Source organism: Sander lucioperca, chromosome 5 (genome assembly GCF_008315115.2).
Source record: "Sander lucioperca isolate FBNREF2018 chromosome 5, SLUC_FBN_1.2, whole genome shotgun sequence".
NCBI lineage: Eukaryota > Metazoa > Chordata > Actinopteri > Perciformes > Percidae > Sander > Sander lucioperca.
This window is the reverse complement of record NC_050177.1, coordinates 43,644,718-43,662,698: the sequence shown is the minus strand read 5'-3', so window position 1 is coordinate 43,662,698 and position 17,981 is coordinate 43,644,718. Positions and strand designations below refer to the sequence as shown.

At 39.3% G+C, this 17,981-nt stretch overlaps 1 protein-coding gene across 2 annotated transcripts in view; it reads right to left on the bottom strand.

The window, feature by feature from the left end:
* The window catches only part of LOC116038912 (calsyntenin-2), a 257,904-nt gene that overhangs the window by 4,825 nt on the left and 235,098 nt on the right, over nucleotides 1-17,981 (bottom strand). For both annotated transcript variants that reach the window (XR_004897414.1, XM_031283622.2), the window contains exons 12-15: nucleotides 10,414-10,625; nucleotides 6,161-6,331; nucleotides 5,801-5,946; nucleotides 4,207-4,330 (exon numbers count right to left, since the gene is read on the bottom strand). Coding sequence is in view for 1 of the 2 variants with exons in the window: in XM_031283622.2 (XP_031139482.1) it covers nucleotides 4,207-4,330; nucleotides 5,801-5,946; nucleotides 6,161-6,331; nucleotides 10,414-10,625 (653 nt within the window). In the remaining variant the exon portion in view is untranslated. The remainder of the gene's footprint in view (nucleotides 1-4,206; nucleotides 4,331-5,800; nucleotides 5,947-6,160; nucleotides 6,332-10,413; nucleotides 10,626-17,981) is intronic.

Here is a 17,981-nt window from a genome sequence, read left to right as displayed (position 1 = left end):
TTGATTCTATATATAGTTGATATATAGTTTGATTCTTTTTTCCTTTTTTAAAGAATACATTTAAGTTTCCTTTTAGCTGCCTTTTTAACTATTTAGTCATCAGCCACATAAATGTTCAATATAACACATAGCCATGTGTAAGCTATAGCATAACCATTATTTCTGAGAACTGCTTCACATCTGTGTTGCATGGAGTCGACCAACTTCTGGCACCTGTGAACAGGTATTCCAGCCCAGGACCATTGAACTACATTCCACAATTCCTCTACATTACTGGGTTTTGCCTCAGAAACAACATTTTTGATGTCACCCCACAAGTTTTCTATGGGATTGAGGTCTGGGGATTGGGCTGGCCACTCCATAACATCAATCTTTGCTCGCTTACTGGTGTGTTTTGGGTCTTTGTCTTGTTAAAAGACCCATTTCAAAGGCATTTCCTCTTCAGCATAGGGCAACATGACCTCTTCAAGTGTTTTGATGTATTGAAACTGATCCATGATCCCTGGTATGTGATAAATAGGCCTGACACCACAGTATGAGAAACATCCCCATAACATGATTTTTGCACCACCATGCTTTACTGTCTTCACAGTGTACTGTGGCTTGAATTCAGTGCATGGGGGTCGTCGGACAAACTGTCTGCGGCCCCTAGACCCAAAAAGAACAATTTTGCTCTCATCAGTCCACTGAATGTTACCCCATTTCTCCTTTGGCCAGTCAATGTGTTCTTTGGCAAATTTCAACCTATTCAGTACATGTCTTTTTTTCAGCAATGGGACTTTGTGGGGACTTCTAGCTGAGAGCTTTGCTTCACATAGCCTTCTTCTGATCGTAACAGTACTCACAGGTAACTTTAAGTCTTCTTTGATTTTCTTGGAGCTGATCATTGGTTGAGCCTTTGCCATTTTGGCTATTCTTCGATCCATTCCAATGGTAGTTGACCGCTTTTTCCCATGTTGTTCAGGCTTTGGATGCCATTTCAAGGCATTTGAAATCATTTTGGTTGAGCAGCCTATAATTTTCTGCACTTCTTTATATGTTTTCCCCTCTCCAATCAACTTTTTAATCAAAGTCTGCTGTTCCTCAGAGCAATGCATCCTACATTTGCCATGTAGAAATATCACTTCTACCAAAAAATTTGATTTATGAGGTTAGTAATGTTGGACTGCTATTATTTTGAACACAACTGTATATATGTGGTTATGTTTATATATATATATATATATATATATATATATATATATATATATATACATGAATTTATATATATAAATAAATATAAATAAATTATGTTTATATATATATATATAACATAAACACATTTAGTTAAGGTCCTAGTGCAGTACAAGGCTGCAGAAATGTATCATAAGCCCTATTTAGTAGCATAACCACAACACACATTGAGGGATTTCTCTTGATCTAAAATGTTTCTCTCTTCTGCTCTGATCTCCAGCCTACTGAAATAAAACGACATCTCTGTGCCTGCCCTCTTTCCACTAGTCCCTTCTGGTGTGTGTGTGTGTGTGTGTGTGTGTTTAACAAGAGTGAGACTCACAGAGGACTCTTTTAGATGATCATTTGATTCACTCTAGTTCCCTAGATTTTCACACTAAATCCACGGCCTTTGATCTTTCTCGCAGTGAAGCTTCGTGCAGCCACTTAGAGTAACTTGGATGAGTGTTTGCATGCGTACACACACACACACACACACACACACACACACACACACACAGACACACGCTCTCTCTCTCTCTCTCTCTCTCTCTCTCTCTCTCTCTCTCTCTCGGCTGGCATTGGCCACTGAACTCTCCAGGACTCTAAGAATCCATTAGAGTCTAATGAATAATTAATTCTGGTGTGGTAGATTTAGACCAATGTCTCTCCTCCTCACCATGTTCTCTTTACTTCAGATCACTGATATGTACCGAGGGGAGGGGAATAAGCCTGCTGCATCACTTGAGAGGGGCCCTTTACACTGCTCTCTATCACTGAGGACCACTGTGTGAGAGCAGCAGTCAGATGAACAGAACGATAAACAAACTAGAAAGCGAACCCGAATGTTCCCTCGGCTCTAGCTATGTTTACTCAGGGATGGATAGCTAACATAAAAACCCTTGCTTTATTTTTTTATTTTATTTTTTTACAGCTGTGGCTCAGTGTTTTGTCAAGTCATCTTCTACATTTTGTCACATTTATATTCCCCCAAATGTGTGTTAACACAGGTGTCATATGTGATCTTTTAAAGCAAACTCCACCTTCAGTTAACATCTTGATACATCACTAACATGTGTTGTGGACTTCCTGTGTGCAAAGCTGGCCCAAATAACTCACTTTCTTCGCAGACTAAGACTGTTTGGAGTCGGGACAGAGTGTATGCTAATGTTCTATAATGCCGTGCTAGGTAGCATCATCAGATATGGCATGACTGCATGGTATGGAACCCTCTCAGTCCAGTCAACAGCTAAAATAGCAAACATGATCAAAACAGCAATGAAAGTAATAGGGAAAAAATCACACTCATCCCCTCAAATAATCTTTGAGTCAACCGTAATCACATATGCACACAGGACCCTGAAAGATCCTTCACACATTATCTTCAAAGAATACAAACTCCTTCCATCTGGCAGACACTATAGAGCCAGTAGGTGCCCTACATCGATAGCACTACGGAACAAACAACCAGTCCTGTTCTCAACACTATAATAATTTGTTGGCCTTAACCAATGTAACCCGTGTATGTTTACTCGCTATGTGCAATTCCTATATCCACACTTTGCATCCTTTGTTTGGGAATATCCCGTATTACGCGTAACTAACTTTATTATGGGGCAGTGCAATACTTTATTGTGGGCCTGTGCAATATGAACTTATTTATTTTTTGCTCGTCCTAGAGCACATTGTTGTCTTGTTAAGCATTGTTATATACTTACCTTCTGTTAATGTCTGGTGTATGTGTGTATATGCAGCTGTTGCCAGCGCTTCTCTTTGCCCAAGACAAATTTCCTTCGGGACAATAAAGTTTATCTTATCTTATCTCAACAGTTCTCCCATTAATACACAATGCTTTTTTGTGACCATAGTTCTGGAGTTTTTAGAATTTAAATATCACTCACTATATCCACCAAACAAATGGCATTTGAGTACCTCTGTTATAGATTTATTTATTTATAGATTACTCCATTGTAGCTCTGCTGGTGAGGTGCCTTAATATTCCTTTAGGCCATGGGGCTACATATGTTTTGGAGGCCCTTCCCTCTCCTCAAAATATGCCACGTCAACATTAATTCAGACCCCCCCTCTCCACCTTCATCAACAATAGTAAATGGAGCATTTAATCAGTAAACAGAAAATTAAACTTATCAATATAAGAAAATACATAAACAATAAGTGAAGACAAAGCTAGGTAGGTTATCATCTAAGCAGGGCTGTGTGCACAGTGGCAACACATGAAGATCATCACAAACAAATTCATATGATTTTTGTGAAAGTCGTTTTCCTAAATTGTCTTCCAGCTTTTAAGTGGTTAAAATATTGTTTTTTTTCAGTGTATGTTTGCCAATTCCGAATAATAGATATGTGAGAGAGTAGAATAAGATGTCCCCTGAGCTGCATGCTGCTATAGTCTTGCTTGTTGATGTGTAGTGCTGTCCATGATGCTGATCATGAAACCATCACAATGTGACTGTTTAAGTGACTTTGTCACTTTGGCCTTAGACTGTTTGTTTATAAATTGTAAGGTTTAATAGTGGGCTGAGACAACACGACTTTATTAAAAATAGGCTGCACTATCGGGTCACAATTAATTCACATAGACTGAACCAGATTTTCAAGTGTCATCATTAAAATACACAGTAAATAAGCATAACATTTCATGGTAGTCGGGGCTGACCATCACAGCTACTGTATGCATGAGAAACCTCTGTGACTTCAGTGGCCCAATATTGTTCATGGTGGCAGTGTTGCAAATACGTAATATTATAATTAATAATATACAGTATATATACTTAAAAAAAAATGAAGCTCATGTCTCGTGAGGCCCCTGGTACTTGGTCAGACTGACACCTCAGTAAGCATGTGCATTAAGGCGCTAATGCTGACAGGATGTGATATTAAAATGCCAGAAGATAAGAATGGGACAAATGAAATAAGAAAAGCCAAGATGATTCTAATACATTTGTTTACAAAAGACTTAGAGAGTCTTCTTACCTGAGCTGTGGCTGGGGTACAGGTCATGAATCATGGACGGATGGTGGACCACCTGCATGTACTGAGGCGGGGCTACCATGTGATTGACATGCTCCCCTGCTTCTGAACTGTGCAGTACGCTCACCTGGTTTGGAACAGATGAAACCGAAGTGATGATTTTTGAAGGGAAAGTCATCACAGTTGACATTTCACATTCTTATCCAAGTATTCCCTGTGTCTCCCATCTGTACAACTAAACTTGCCTTGCCTCATCTAGATGATATATTCTAGACTAGAATAAAGTAAACATTTTAGAGAGAGGCCAGGACAAATGTAATGTATGTATATGCCTTTTGGGGGACAGGGTCAGCTCACTATAGGAAATTAAATGTAAACTAGATTCATTGACATCCTCCAAGGCTCACACTACTGTATGTCTAGTGAAACATTTTGTTCCCTCCAAGTAAATACCAGAGAATGTATGAATAAGTAAAACTGTGTTAAGTCTAGGGACAGAAACAAACAGTGGTTAGACACATTGAGCTGGAGTGTGTGTGAATGTTTCTGCATGCTGCCAGAAAAGCCAGCCTCACTGTAGAGCAGTTCAAGGTCTCCTTATGAGAAGGTAAAGTGTTCAGTGTTGTAGTGTGCCTTCTTTTGATATGTTGAACCAGGCTGTGTTGGTGTTGCTGTTGAAGGAGCACTTTTAACTGAAAGGTCCACATTAACATGATTGGATATAATCAAATTGCGCCTAAAATGTTCATCACATCAGTGTGGAATTGCATTCGAGTTAAATTTGATGTTTTTCTGCTATTTTTTGGTATACATAGAATCTTTCAAGTTTCAGTTGCTATTTGTTCAAAGATGTTCTGCCACAAAGGCTGTAAGTGATGCTACTGGAATGGCTACTGTGGTTCATTTTTTAATTTGCTCTCAAAGTGAAAGTGTTGCCAGACACCTGATCTGAGTCAGCTTTTTGCAAGTTCAAGCACTTCTGGTCCAGTTGGTTGTAAGAAGCAATTTTGTCTTTGGTCATAAGTTTCTGTTACTATTTCTGACTATCATAAGCAATATCAATGATTTTTTTGCAATATGCAAATATTTGCAATGTCATCTGTTATTTTAGAGCTGCTTTTCAGCTCTAGGGGCATTTTCTTCCATTGTCACTCCTTTTAGGAGTGCTTGAAACATGTATCTTACTGTGTGAGTTGGTGGGTTGGATCTTTCATCTTTAATTCCACCCATATGTTACATAAGATGACTAAACTGAAAGCACTCAGATCACTTGCATTAACCTAAATGATGTTGGTCCAGATTTGACTACTTACCTTATTTGTTTCTTTATTAATCTGTAGTTTTTTGTTTTATATAATGTCAGAAGATAGTAACAACTGTAGAATATTCCAGGTGACGTCTTCAAATTGCTTGTGCTTTTCTTCAACACTTTGACTTAAGATATTCAGATAACTGTCATTTATGATAAAGAACAGCCACAAATCCTCAAATTTGGGCAGCTGGAACCAAAGAATGCTTGATGTTTTGGCTTGAATAAAAAGGGACATAATTGGCCTACATCATAATCCACATAAATTAAGCAGTAGTTCACACTGACCTCAAGGTTGAACTCATTGCTGGTGTAGCGTCCATTGAGCTCCGAGCAGGTGAGGCGAAACCTTCTCTCTGTTAGTTGTCCAGGCCGCCAGTTATAGTAACGCACCTGTCGGATCACCTGTTCATAGTTAGACATGGAGTCCACACCTATGGAAAGAGGCAGCAGGGGGTTGTTACAGTTATTGCTTGTAGAGAAAAACAAGGGGAAAGTTGGAAGGTAGAAATCACTTTAAACAAGGTTAAGGTGAATCTATGGATGTGTCAAAGCGAGAGTTGTTTGTTGTTGTTGTTATCATTAACCAACTGGCTAAGAACGCACTGCATTGACAGTAGCTTTGGTGTGGTTACCATAGTAACCTACCATATATGGACATGCCAGAAGTGGAGTTAGTGGCGTCGAGGTGTTTTCCGAGCAGAGCGCGGCGCTGCAGTTGGAGAGACTCCTGCTCTGGCACTAGCTCCTCCCCCAACACCAGGACATCACAGTAGTCCAAGTTATGAATAATCTCCTCCAGCACCCCGGGTCGATGTGCTACACACAAACACACACACACACACACACACACACACACACACACACACACACACACACACACACACACACACACACACTTTGTGCTCTTACCAGAGAACTACCAAACAATATCAGCGTCAGTTTGCCCTCACCTCATTTTGTTATTCTAGACTTTTCAAACATGAGGAACTGGTGGCAATAAAATTTGAGGTAATTTTCTATTTTTGATTTGAATTATGTTCTCACTCCTAATGAACTGTGCTGCAGTTTTCTTGGAAGCCCATTTTTATGCACCTAACTGTGGTTACTTAAGTTCTTATCTCACTAAATGAACCAAACTAATAGCATGAACACTTTAAAGAACCATAATTCAAACAGTACAGGACACAACACACCTGCTCCTACGCCCAGACTCCAATTATTCGTCAACTCTCGGAACACAGACAGCGCTGTGAGCTGCTGTGGTAACAAGTCCCCTCAGACAGCCCACAGCAGTGCTGGGTGGCTGCTGGGGCTCTTTGACAGGCTGCTAAGCACTAGCCTCCACCTCACTGCTACCCATCCTTCTCCCTCACTGTACACTCCCTGGGGAGGGAACCAGCTATGCCCATTTTACAGCTTCCCAATGGAGAAAGACAGACATGTGGTGTGTGTGTGTGTGTGTGTGTGTGTGTGTGTGTCTGGATGAGGGTCTTAGGGGGGAGGCAGAGATGGGTGGAGAAAAGGGGGAGACTGAGCAAAACAAGGAGAAAGAAAGTTGTGTTCCAGAAGAGAAGATACTTCTGTATTATTTTTCTGCATGAAGGCATTTCTTTAAAGGTGCTCTTTGGTTTGGGCTTGTTGGTTTTAATGAAAAGGGACTTGGAGGGAACACCTTAATGTAGCTTTATGACGCTTTTCAGCCTCTGATTTTTTTGGTTGAGGAACTACAGTACACTGCAGCAGGCAGCAGCAAAAAAGCTCTGATAAAGGCACTGTACGTTGCTCAGCACCAAACAGCAAACAGACAAAGTTAGCGACTAGCTGTTGAACATAGTGGAGCTTTTTCCATCAGGAGTAGTTGGAAAACAAAAGTAATGAATGTTGGATTTACATTTGACTGGCGGCTGGAAACACAACCTTAAATGAATGCTAACGTTGCTCTGTGTCTGCTGGATGTAGGCTATAAGTGAGAAAATGTTTGCTAACCCCAAAAACACCTCGTAAGGCAATGATAGGGCAGAGGTGTGTGTTTTTCAGCTCGTTGTGGAGTTCGTCTGACCCCAGGTGGCCAACAATATCAATACTAATAATGATAATTAATAAGCTACTGTATCCTGGTATTAGATTCTGCTTTGACATGAATGGAGAACTGAAAAAAAGTACAGTAGATGACACAAACTAGTACACTCTTATTACAGCCTGAGTGCAGGACTGTCCCAGGAACCGTTTGTGTGCAGCTTGATCTTAGAGGTAGATGAAGAGAAATAAATAGAGCTGGGCTCTTTAGAAAGAATTACTAAGGAAAAAAAAGAAATGGAGAGAGACTGGGAGAGCAACTGAAATGAAAGCTTAAGAAAAAACCCGAAAGCAAAGCAGGAGAGGAGAGAGAGAACAGAAAATGGCCATCATTTTTAAATGATTTAATAGTGATAAAGGGATGGTGCACTTCCAGGCCGGTAGGTAGTTGTATCCGCGGTGCTACCAGACACCCTGTGATGCCATCCAGCTCTACGGCTCGGTGCTATTTAGGATTCACAAGAAGGAGCAGCGGCCGCGGGCTGTGTGTGTGTGTGTGTGTCAGTGTGAGCGCCTGTCTTACCAAAGCAGAGAATTACCTCCACACATTCATTCATTCATTATAGGCTAAGTCTTAAATATATTTGGAATATCCATTGAAATATTCACATTTTACATGAAAAAAGTTTCTCTCAGATGTGTCCAGTTTGGGACGTTGCATAGCATTACTGTATGTGCTGGGGTACATTTTCACATAATTTATATACAAGTGGACACCTGTGTATTATCCCCATATTGATATAAATACACCCAAAACATACTTTTAGGGATATTGTAGTCACATATAGTGATTGTGATGTCATAATGTACAGAGTAATCTGTATTTTCTGTCTTTAAAAAACTACTCATCGATTAAAGGTTAAGGCTGGTGATAGTCTGTCTTTTTCAATAAATCCCATTAAAGACCCAAACCACAGCCTGATAAATCTTCTTCCTCCAAAAACACATCAATGAGCAACATCTTGTTAAAAACACATCAATGAGCAGCTCGAAGGGGGTCTCACCCAGGGTGTAATTCAATGTAGAACCGCCACTGTACAAAACGTTTAGCATTAAAAATGAGTTTAAGAGAGAATTGATGCCCTTGACTTTGACAAAAGACATCAGAATGAGCCTTGAAAATATACTGTAGTATGAGATGCAGTGTGCTGAGCACGCTCAATAGAAAGACAAATGAATGACAGGGAGAGACAAAGCATAGAAGAAGGCGAGGGGGTGATTAACACGGTCCAAAAGAAACTTACTGCATGCCCTGCAAAAGAAATATGTGATTTATCTGGAATCCTTTAAGCCCAGAGAGAACACAAAATCTGCTCATTATGGAACTTCATCTTGCCCCCCGCACCCACACAAACTCTCTGTCCTCATCTCTCTTCTCTCTTTCTTCCATTTCTATGTCTTTCTGTGGCTCCCAGCTAATCTCTTCCCCCCAGCTGCAGTCTCTATTTCACCAGCAGAAAGAGCTCCACCGACTCCTGAAAGCAATGCCACTTTCTGCTCTCCTTCCTTCGCCGCATTACACACAATGGAGGGATAAAACCTCCCTCTCGCTCTGCTTATCTGCTCCTAATTGGCTACGATTGGTGGGGGCCGGGGGCCGAGCCGGGCTGTTCCAGCCTCGGTGGTCAGATCGTTGGACGAGACTAGAACCGTCTGGCTTTAAATGTCATAGTCATTTGGCGCCGGTAAAGGCGGTCCGACCCTGACCAGAGAATCAGTCTTGTAGAAGGTACAGGTCTTACTCAGCAGGGGGGGGGGGGCATAGGAGAGCGGAGGGACTCTGCAGCAGGAAATTGACTCAACATTGGCGAGGCATGCATGGAACAAAAGCTTACGCTGTAGATTACTTCTGGTAAACGGAAGCACTCAACTCTATCTGAGGGGGTGTTACATGTATGTGCAAACCAGCGGCACATTTACTCAAGTATTGTACTCATCGTCCATTTTTAGGGTCTTGGGTTCTCCCGTTTGATGCTACTGTTTACTTTTTCTCCACTACATTTGAGAGGAATTATTGTTACTTTAAGTGCATTTTTGCAAAACTTAGTTCTCTACTTTTAAAGGCACAGTGAAATAAAAACACATTTTCTAAGTTTGAATCCAGTACCCTGTGTTAATTGTTCAATTTTCTCTTGTTATATGCAAAATATGTTGTATAAATTAAAATGTATTTTTCATGGATGTATTATAAGAACTGGATACTGGAGTCCAAGATTGCGTCCATTCACTTGAATGAAAATTACTCACAAGATATTATCGTTACACTTGGAGGTGTCGTGCCAACAGTTTTACAGAAGTCTCTTTTATTAATAGTGGGCTGCTGGGGATTTTTTAGTTTATCGATACCTTTACTCAAGTAAAGATCTGAACAATTCCATACTTTTGAATCACACAGATTCACTGGCAACTACTTTCTTGGAGTTTTGATAACCTTTACTTAAACCAAGCTTGAAAATTTGGCAGTGTGAGAGCAAAGGCACAGCCTTTGTTTTTTGAGTTCACGTTGCACGCAGATGTAGCAGATGAAAGAAATGCTCTCAGCTGCTAATTCACAGTCTCATGAGACGTTACGCAATGTTCAGCTTTCTCTGAAGATTTGTTTTGATAGCGGAACAGGTGGCACTGCATCGGCTATGGGACATCATGAATAAATGAATACATTATCAATATGAAAAACAGCTGAAATATTTAGTCAAGACAGCTTTCTACATGCAGTGAGATATGTGTCTACCACTTTGTGAGGTACACTCAGACTTGCACCTTTTGGATAATGAGCTTGGCACTGGGAAAGTACCCTGTAAGCACCGTGTGATTGTCCATACCTGTGTGATGTGCGGTGGCATCTGCCCTGGTGACTGTGCTGATGATGTGGAGGTCCTGGAACAGAGCTGTGCCGCCTGGCGCTCTGAGGTCGGAGGCCGGCTGATTCAGTCTCTCCACTCCGGTGATGGTTATCCTGGGCTCACTGGGCTGCAACACCATCACCACTGCATCAATGTCTGGGATGGTGATACAAGTGTCTTCACCAAAACACCTGGAGAGGTGAAGAAGGGGAGTGAGAGCTGATGTGAATAAACAAGCTGGCACTGCTGGCAATCGGCTGGTGTTTTATGACTTTTTGAGACATACTATGCTATTACTGTTTTCAACATAAGACCTTCGATGGCACACTGGCTTAGAGGTTATCACTGCTGCCAACAGTTAACAAGTAACAGCAAGTAATCAATGCAGACTCTCACCCAGGTTCCATTTCCAGTGCATCCTGTACATCTTTTTCAACATACTACACTTTGATATTTTGATGGCTTTTTTCGACATGCTATACTAGGACATTTTTTTTCACTTTTTCAACATGCTATACTATGACTTTTGTATCACTTTTTTGACATGCTATACTATGACTTTTTTCGACATACTATACTACCACTTTTTCACGAAAATATGAAGTTCACGTCAGGACAGATAGCTTAGGCTGATAAGGGTGTGATTGGAAGACAGAAGGTTGAGTGTTTGAATCTTCTATGTTTTGGTAAGTTTTGAGGTCTTAGATACTAAGTGAAAGAGACAAATATGCCAAAAACAAAGCTTTCTCTTAGGTTATATACCTTAGGGTGATCAGACAATGATTGGAAGACACAAGGTTTTGTGTTCAAACTTTATATGTTTCTGTAATTTTTATCATTTTTTTCAAAATACTATATTTTGACTTTTCATCAGTTTATTCGACATGCTATTTGTGCTATGACCTTTTTATCACTTTTTTCGACATGTTATACTATGACATTTTTTATAACTTTTTCGACATGCTATACTATGACTTCTTTTAATCACTTTTTTTGACGTGCTTTACTATGGCTTTTTTATCACTTTTTTTGACATGCAATACTGACTTTTCAGATGAATTCTAGACCAAAGAGACAGATATGCCAAAAACAAATCTTGCTTTTCAGGACAGATAGCTTAGGGTGATAAGAGTATGATTAGAAGGTTGAGTGTTCAAATCTTATGTGTTTGTGAGTTTTGTGGTCCAATATATTAAGTAAAAGAGACAAATATGCCAAGAACAAAATTCTGTCAGGTTAGAAAGCTTAGGTTGATCAGACAATGATTGGATGACAAAATGTTTTGTGTTCAAACCTCATATGTTTCAGTAATTTGTATCACTTTTTTCGAAATACTATACTTTGACTTTTTCATCAGTTTATTCGACATGCTGTACTATGACTTTTTTCGACATACTATACTACGACTTTTTTATCACTTTTTATCAACATGCTATACTATGACTTTTTATCTCTTTCTCGAGATACTAGAGATACTAGATACTATGACTTTTTTCAACATGCTATACAATGATTTTTTTTATCACTTTTTTCGACATGCTGTATACTATTACTTTTTTTAAATCACTTTTTACAACATACTATGCTATTACTTTTTTTTTAAAAACATAAACTTTCTGGATGACACGCAGCAAAGGGCTGCGGGTTGGATTCGAACCCGGGCCGCTGCAAAGGACTCAGCCTACATAGGGAGCACGCTCTTACTGGGTGAGCTAGAGGTCGTCCCACCAGACAGATAACTCTGACAGATAATTTAGTTTTTGGCATATTTGTCTCCTTCACTTAGTATGTTGGAACTCAAAACTTACCAGAACATAGAAGACTTGAACACTCAAACTTCTGTCTTCCAAGAATACTCTTATCACCCTATCATCTGTCCTGACACATATCTTATTTTATTATGAAAAAGTTATAGTATAGTATGTCATACAAAAAGTCATACTATTACTTTTTTCGACATACTATACTATGACTTTTTTCAACATGCTATACTATGGCTTTTTTTCGACATGCTATACTATGACTTTTCATCACTTTTTTCCACATGCAATACTATGACTTTTTTATAATTTTTTTCCACATGCTATACTATATTAGTACAATATGTTGGAAAAAACTGATATAGTATAGTATGTCAAAAAGTCACAGTTTAGTAAGTCAAAAAAGTTTTGAAAAGGTCATAGTATAGCATGTCTGTTAGAGAAATTATGATACATACTTTCTCTCTTGTTATTTATTAAACTGGTTGCATAGAATAATATTATACTGATCACTCTTTCTCTCTCTCTGTTAAATTAAACTGTTGTGGATGTGTGTGGGAAACCAAAACACTGCTTGACCTCACAAGATAACATAGGAGCCACTGTTTTGTCCTTGTCTAAGCACGGTGTGTTCCTGAGGGCATACATGCCCTCCCAGACCAGATAAGGGAGACGTCATTGACTCTGACAAGATAACAATTGACGACATCAACTCTGTATCATGATTTATTGCATTTCACTTGGTATTGAAAAAAGCGGCTGTAGAGAGCTTTTCGTTAGGTCACTTCTGTACTCATGCTGTGAGTACTGTAATTGTCTCCTTGTGTTCACAAGTAAACATGAACTTTGATATAACTTCAGTGGCCCTGTCTATTATATGATAATATAAATTATCATTGGTATATAACAATGTCGAATAAACTGATGAAAAAGTCAAAGTATAGTAAAGTAAAGTGTAGCATTGTAGACTCTGCCCTTGGTTTGATTTCCAGTCTGGGCTATACGGTGGCTGACAGGGGCAAACGCCCTGCAACTTAAGAAAACACACGCAAATAGACAAAACACAAGCAAATTAAGAAAACAACTTCATTGATTTGACAATAAACACACTGCAAATAAAAAACGATGCAAAAAGAAAAGCATGCAAACCCCAAAAAAAGAAGCGATGCAAAAAGAAAAACAACTTCATTAATTTGACAACACATGCGCAGCATTCAGCAAACGCACTGCAAATACACACAACACAACCAAATACATAAACGCACTGCAAATACACACATCACAACCAAATACATAAACGCGCTGCAAATATGAAACGATGCAAAAAGAAAAGCACACAAACCCAGAAAACAAATGCAACAAAAAAACGCAGCATCCAGATTACACAACGGAAGTTCTCCAGACCTTTAGAGGGAGCAGCTAAGTGAACAGCTTGATTTTCGACCCCACGGGGAGAGAGAGAGAGAGAGAGAGAGAGAGAGAGAGAGAGAGAGAGAGAGAGAGAGCAACTGCATAGACTGTAAATAAGTCTATGTTTGAGATATGTTTTCTCTCGTTTGGTGGGTGTGTCTCGGCTCAGGTCACAGGTGATAGTCAATCAGCAGAGACGTCTGTAAATTTGTGGTAATAAAACATTTAAAACTGCATCAGCGTTTAACGTTGACGTTTCTTTAAGCCATATTACATGAGAGGGTTTAATTTCGAGGTCCGAAAGGCATATTACTGAAGTATAGGCCTCCTCAAGTGTAATATTGTGATTATACAACAACGGTTACCAACAAAATAAGTGATCAATCTGTATTCATATTGTGGAGCAATTCACTCTTGAAATACAAAAAACTGACAGGATTTATAGTCCCTCCCTGTTTAGTAAACCAGCCAATTTACCGTGGGATTTATCAAACTGAATAAATCCTGCCCGCACATATAAACACAAAACTGCTTTGCTAACTCCAACGTGTTGTAAGTAAGACATCTGCTGAAAAAGTTATTGTAGTCATTAGCATGATTGCCGTACTGTTTAGTTCACAAACATCCAATACACCAAAGTACAAACACATAGCGGACTAGACGCAAGCTTTTATTTTGAAAAGCCGAAGCTTCAGCACCAGCCGGGAGGGCATGAGACAGGAGCATAGACTGTATATTAATAATATATTATGTTATTAATAATAATAATAATAATAATAATAATAATAATATGAATTTAATATACAGTCTATGGAGTTCTCCAGGCTGCAGCCATACCCGACTAATAAAAAGGCAGCTTGTTGTGTGCATTTGCAGCGTGTTTGCTGAATGCTGCACATGTGTTATCAAATGAATGAAGTTGTTTTCTTAATTTTCTTATGTTTTGTCCATTTGCGTGTGTTTTCTTAAGTTGCAGGGCGTTTGCCCCTGTCGGCCACCATAGGGCTGGCCCTTTTCATAACTTCAAACTTTTTTCGACATGCTAAACTATGGCTTATTTCGACATGCTATACTGTGACTTTTTATCGCTTTTTCGACATGCTATACTATGGCTTATTTCAACATGCTATACTATGACTTTTTATCACTTTTTTCAACATGCTATACTATGACTTTTTATCACTTTTTTCAACATGCTATACTATGACTTTTTTGACATGCTATACTGTGACTTTTTTCGGCATACTATACTATGACTTTTTTAACACGTATTTCGATATATTATGCTATGACTTTTTTATCACTTTCTCCGACGTACGGTATTTTGCCTTTTTTCGACATACCATACAATCACTTTTTTCGACATACTATACTATGCCTTTTTAATGGTGTTTTTCAACATACTATGACTTTTTCATCACTTTTTTCGACATACTATACTCTAACTTTGTAATGGCTTTCTTTGACATACCAGCCATTACAAAATTAGAGTATAGTATGTCGAAAAAAGTGATTAACCATTACTGTTTTCAACAAAACCTCTTTGGTTGCACAGTGGGTCAGGGGTTAACACTGCACCAACAGTCAACCAACACATAGTCACTACGTACTATATCATGACTTTTTTCGACATACTATACTATCATTTTGTAATGGCTTTTTTTGACATACTATACTATTACTGTTTTCAACAAACATCTTTGGTTGCACAGTGGCACAGGGGTTAACACTGCAGGGGTTAACACTGCACCAACAGTCAACCAGCATGTAGCATTGTAGACTCTACCCTTGGTTTGATTTCCAGTCTTGCCTGGCCCTTTTCATAACTTCAAACTTTTTTCGACATGCTAAACTATGGCTTATTTTGACATGCTATACTTTGACTTTTTTTAACACTTATTTCGATATATTATGCTATGATTTTTTTATCACTTTCTCCGACGTACAGTATTTTGCCTTTTTTCGACATACTATACTATGCCTTTTTAATGGTGTTTTTCAACATACTATGACTTTTTCATCACTTTTTTAGCATTTCAGCATTCACAAGAATTTTCTGCAGAAAATGCATTTTCTAGTTCATGGTTTATAGCCTACTGTTCTCATATGCTAATTAGCAGCTGCAGCCTCATTTTAAGAACCCAGATAAAGTTTCTTTCTCATGTGGGTGTGTAGTAGTGTGTAGTCAGTAATAACATTGAAATGAAAAAACTAATTTTCATTGGTGACTAATATTACTGAAACCTTATACGATACCATGTATATGTCCAGCATATACAAGTTGCCCTTTGTGAGTGTATGACAGTGTCTCCAAGTGCATTTCTTTATTTTCATCCTGCTTTCACTCAACATGGCTGAGCCCTATTCAGTAAAAAGAAGGTCTTATATAAGGACCATCAACTTAATACACAGCACCAAAAGATGACAGAGGGCACAAAGGGGCACAAAAGACATTTTATAAATAGATTGGTCCCTAACACAAGTATACCTACAGTGTTCAGCATCAGAATGTAAAACTGTGAAACATTACATAAATATAAATCCAGACCACAGGGGTAAAACACTCTCAGGAAGCAGAGACACAGACCTGCAACAGTGTGCTTGCTGGGTTTTCACACATGCATGCCTGCCTCCCTGCCTGCCTGTCAGCATGTGCTAGCATGTGTTTAAATGCACGGCATCCACTGGCAACCTTTAATAGACGGACACATATTGGCTCTCTAGGACTTGAGCTAGCAAACTGTGAGCTCACAACACAGCCACACATGAGGGAGCAGACACACACAGATGCCCATATTCACACAAATGAGTGCAGATATCTGACTCATAACCATTGTGATGCATGATACAAACATACAGTACACACAGCATGAAGACTGCATATTGCACATCAATCAAATGAGAAATAAGAGACATTAAAATGAGAGGACAGAGGGGAGAGCCGTGAAAGCTGAACAAACAACCTAATTTTTGTTTTTACATTTCACCAAAAGCCTTTCAAGCACACAAACGTCTGTCAGTGGGAAGGACATCAATGCTTTCTTTCCCTTCTGTAGCTCTGTAACCAGCTACAGCAAGAAGTCATTACAAGCTGATTTCCTGCGTTAGAAACCTGGGCAATAGATTTCAGCTGTTTTGCATCCTCTATTTTCTCACCTACATTCTGATGTAAACTGTGCTGCAACACATACATCAATATATCTGACATTTCTATTGAGCCACATTCCTTCACAAGTATTGGCTATCTCAATAGGCCTTATATCTTGTAGGTATTTAAATGGAGAAGTTCATAAATAGTAAGAAAGAACTAAAATGCTAGATTACTAAAATAAAGGCATGTGGAATAAGTGGTCGAATAAGTTTTCCCAATGAAAAAAAATGAAGGGGAGTCCACAAAGGTTGTTTTTAAGTTTAACGCTGTTTGCTTAATTATTTTCTTAATGCCTGCAGTAACTGCAGTTACTATAGGCATCAGCATGAAACAAGTTTTGTTGCATTGGCAGGAAATATTTAAAATTTCTGTGCATTTGTGAGGAGCGATACTGTCTGTAGCAGTGAGGGGAGTTTATGCAGTTTTGACAGGATGCCATGTTTCAGGCTCTCAGCGTATGACTAACTTGAGGAGATTTTATTCCACTGGTGTCTCTTCTGGATGCGAGTATAAAAATAAACTGGAAGCTAAAATACACCTCATCACTGAGTCTCTACATATGTTTTTGAATGGACGCCCTCTCGCACATTTGCCACACATATCCGCAAGTACTGTTTCACGCTGTTTTCATCCCTCAATACACACATGCACACACACTCAGGCATGCACACAGCTATGGCAACTGCAGACCAGTCAGCGGTCTGCGAGAAAAAACTAATTTGAACAACATTTAGCGATGACGCAAGTTTAGCAGTCATTAGCATAATGTATTCCTTGATAATCGGTTTGCCTCTAGCTACGATGACTCTGCTTCATCACCAGCCGTTTCTGGTCCACGGCCGTGCATCGAACCTAAAAGGAGGGTGGAGAGTGAACTCCCAGGGCTGCACTGTAGGGGTCTACATATATTTAAAACAATCATGAATTTTAATGGTAACCCGCTAAGGGAGGCTGTTTTACCAGACAGCCTCCCTCTCTCTCTCTCTCTCTCTCTCTCTCTCTCTCTCGCTTTGTATCTCTCTTTTTTTCATTCCTCTGGCAGAATCCAGGCAGAAATATTAATACATGACATGAAAATGTAAAAACTGGCCCCCGGTGGCGACAGTGTTTTAAAGGAACAGGAAAGTGACAACAGAAGAAATGAGAAACAGTGAGAGAGAGAGAGAGAGAGAGAGAGAGAGAGAGAGAGAGAAGAGAGAGGGGGGTTGGGATCAATGCATGAGAAG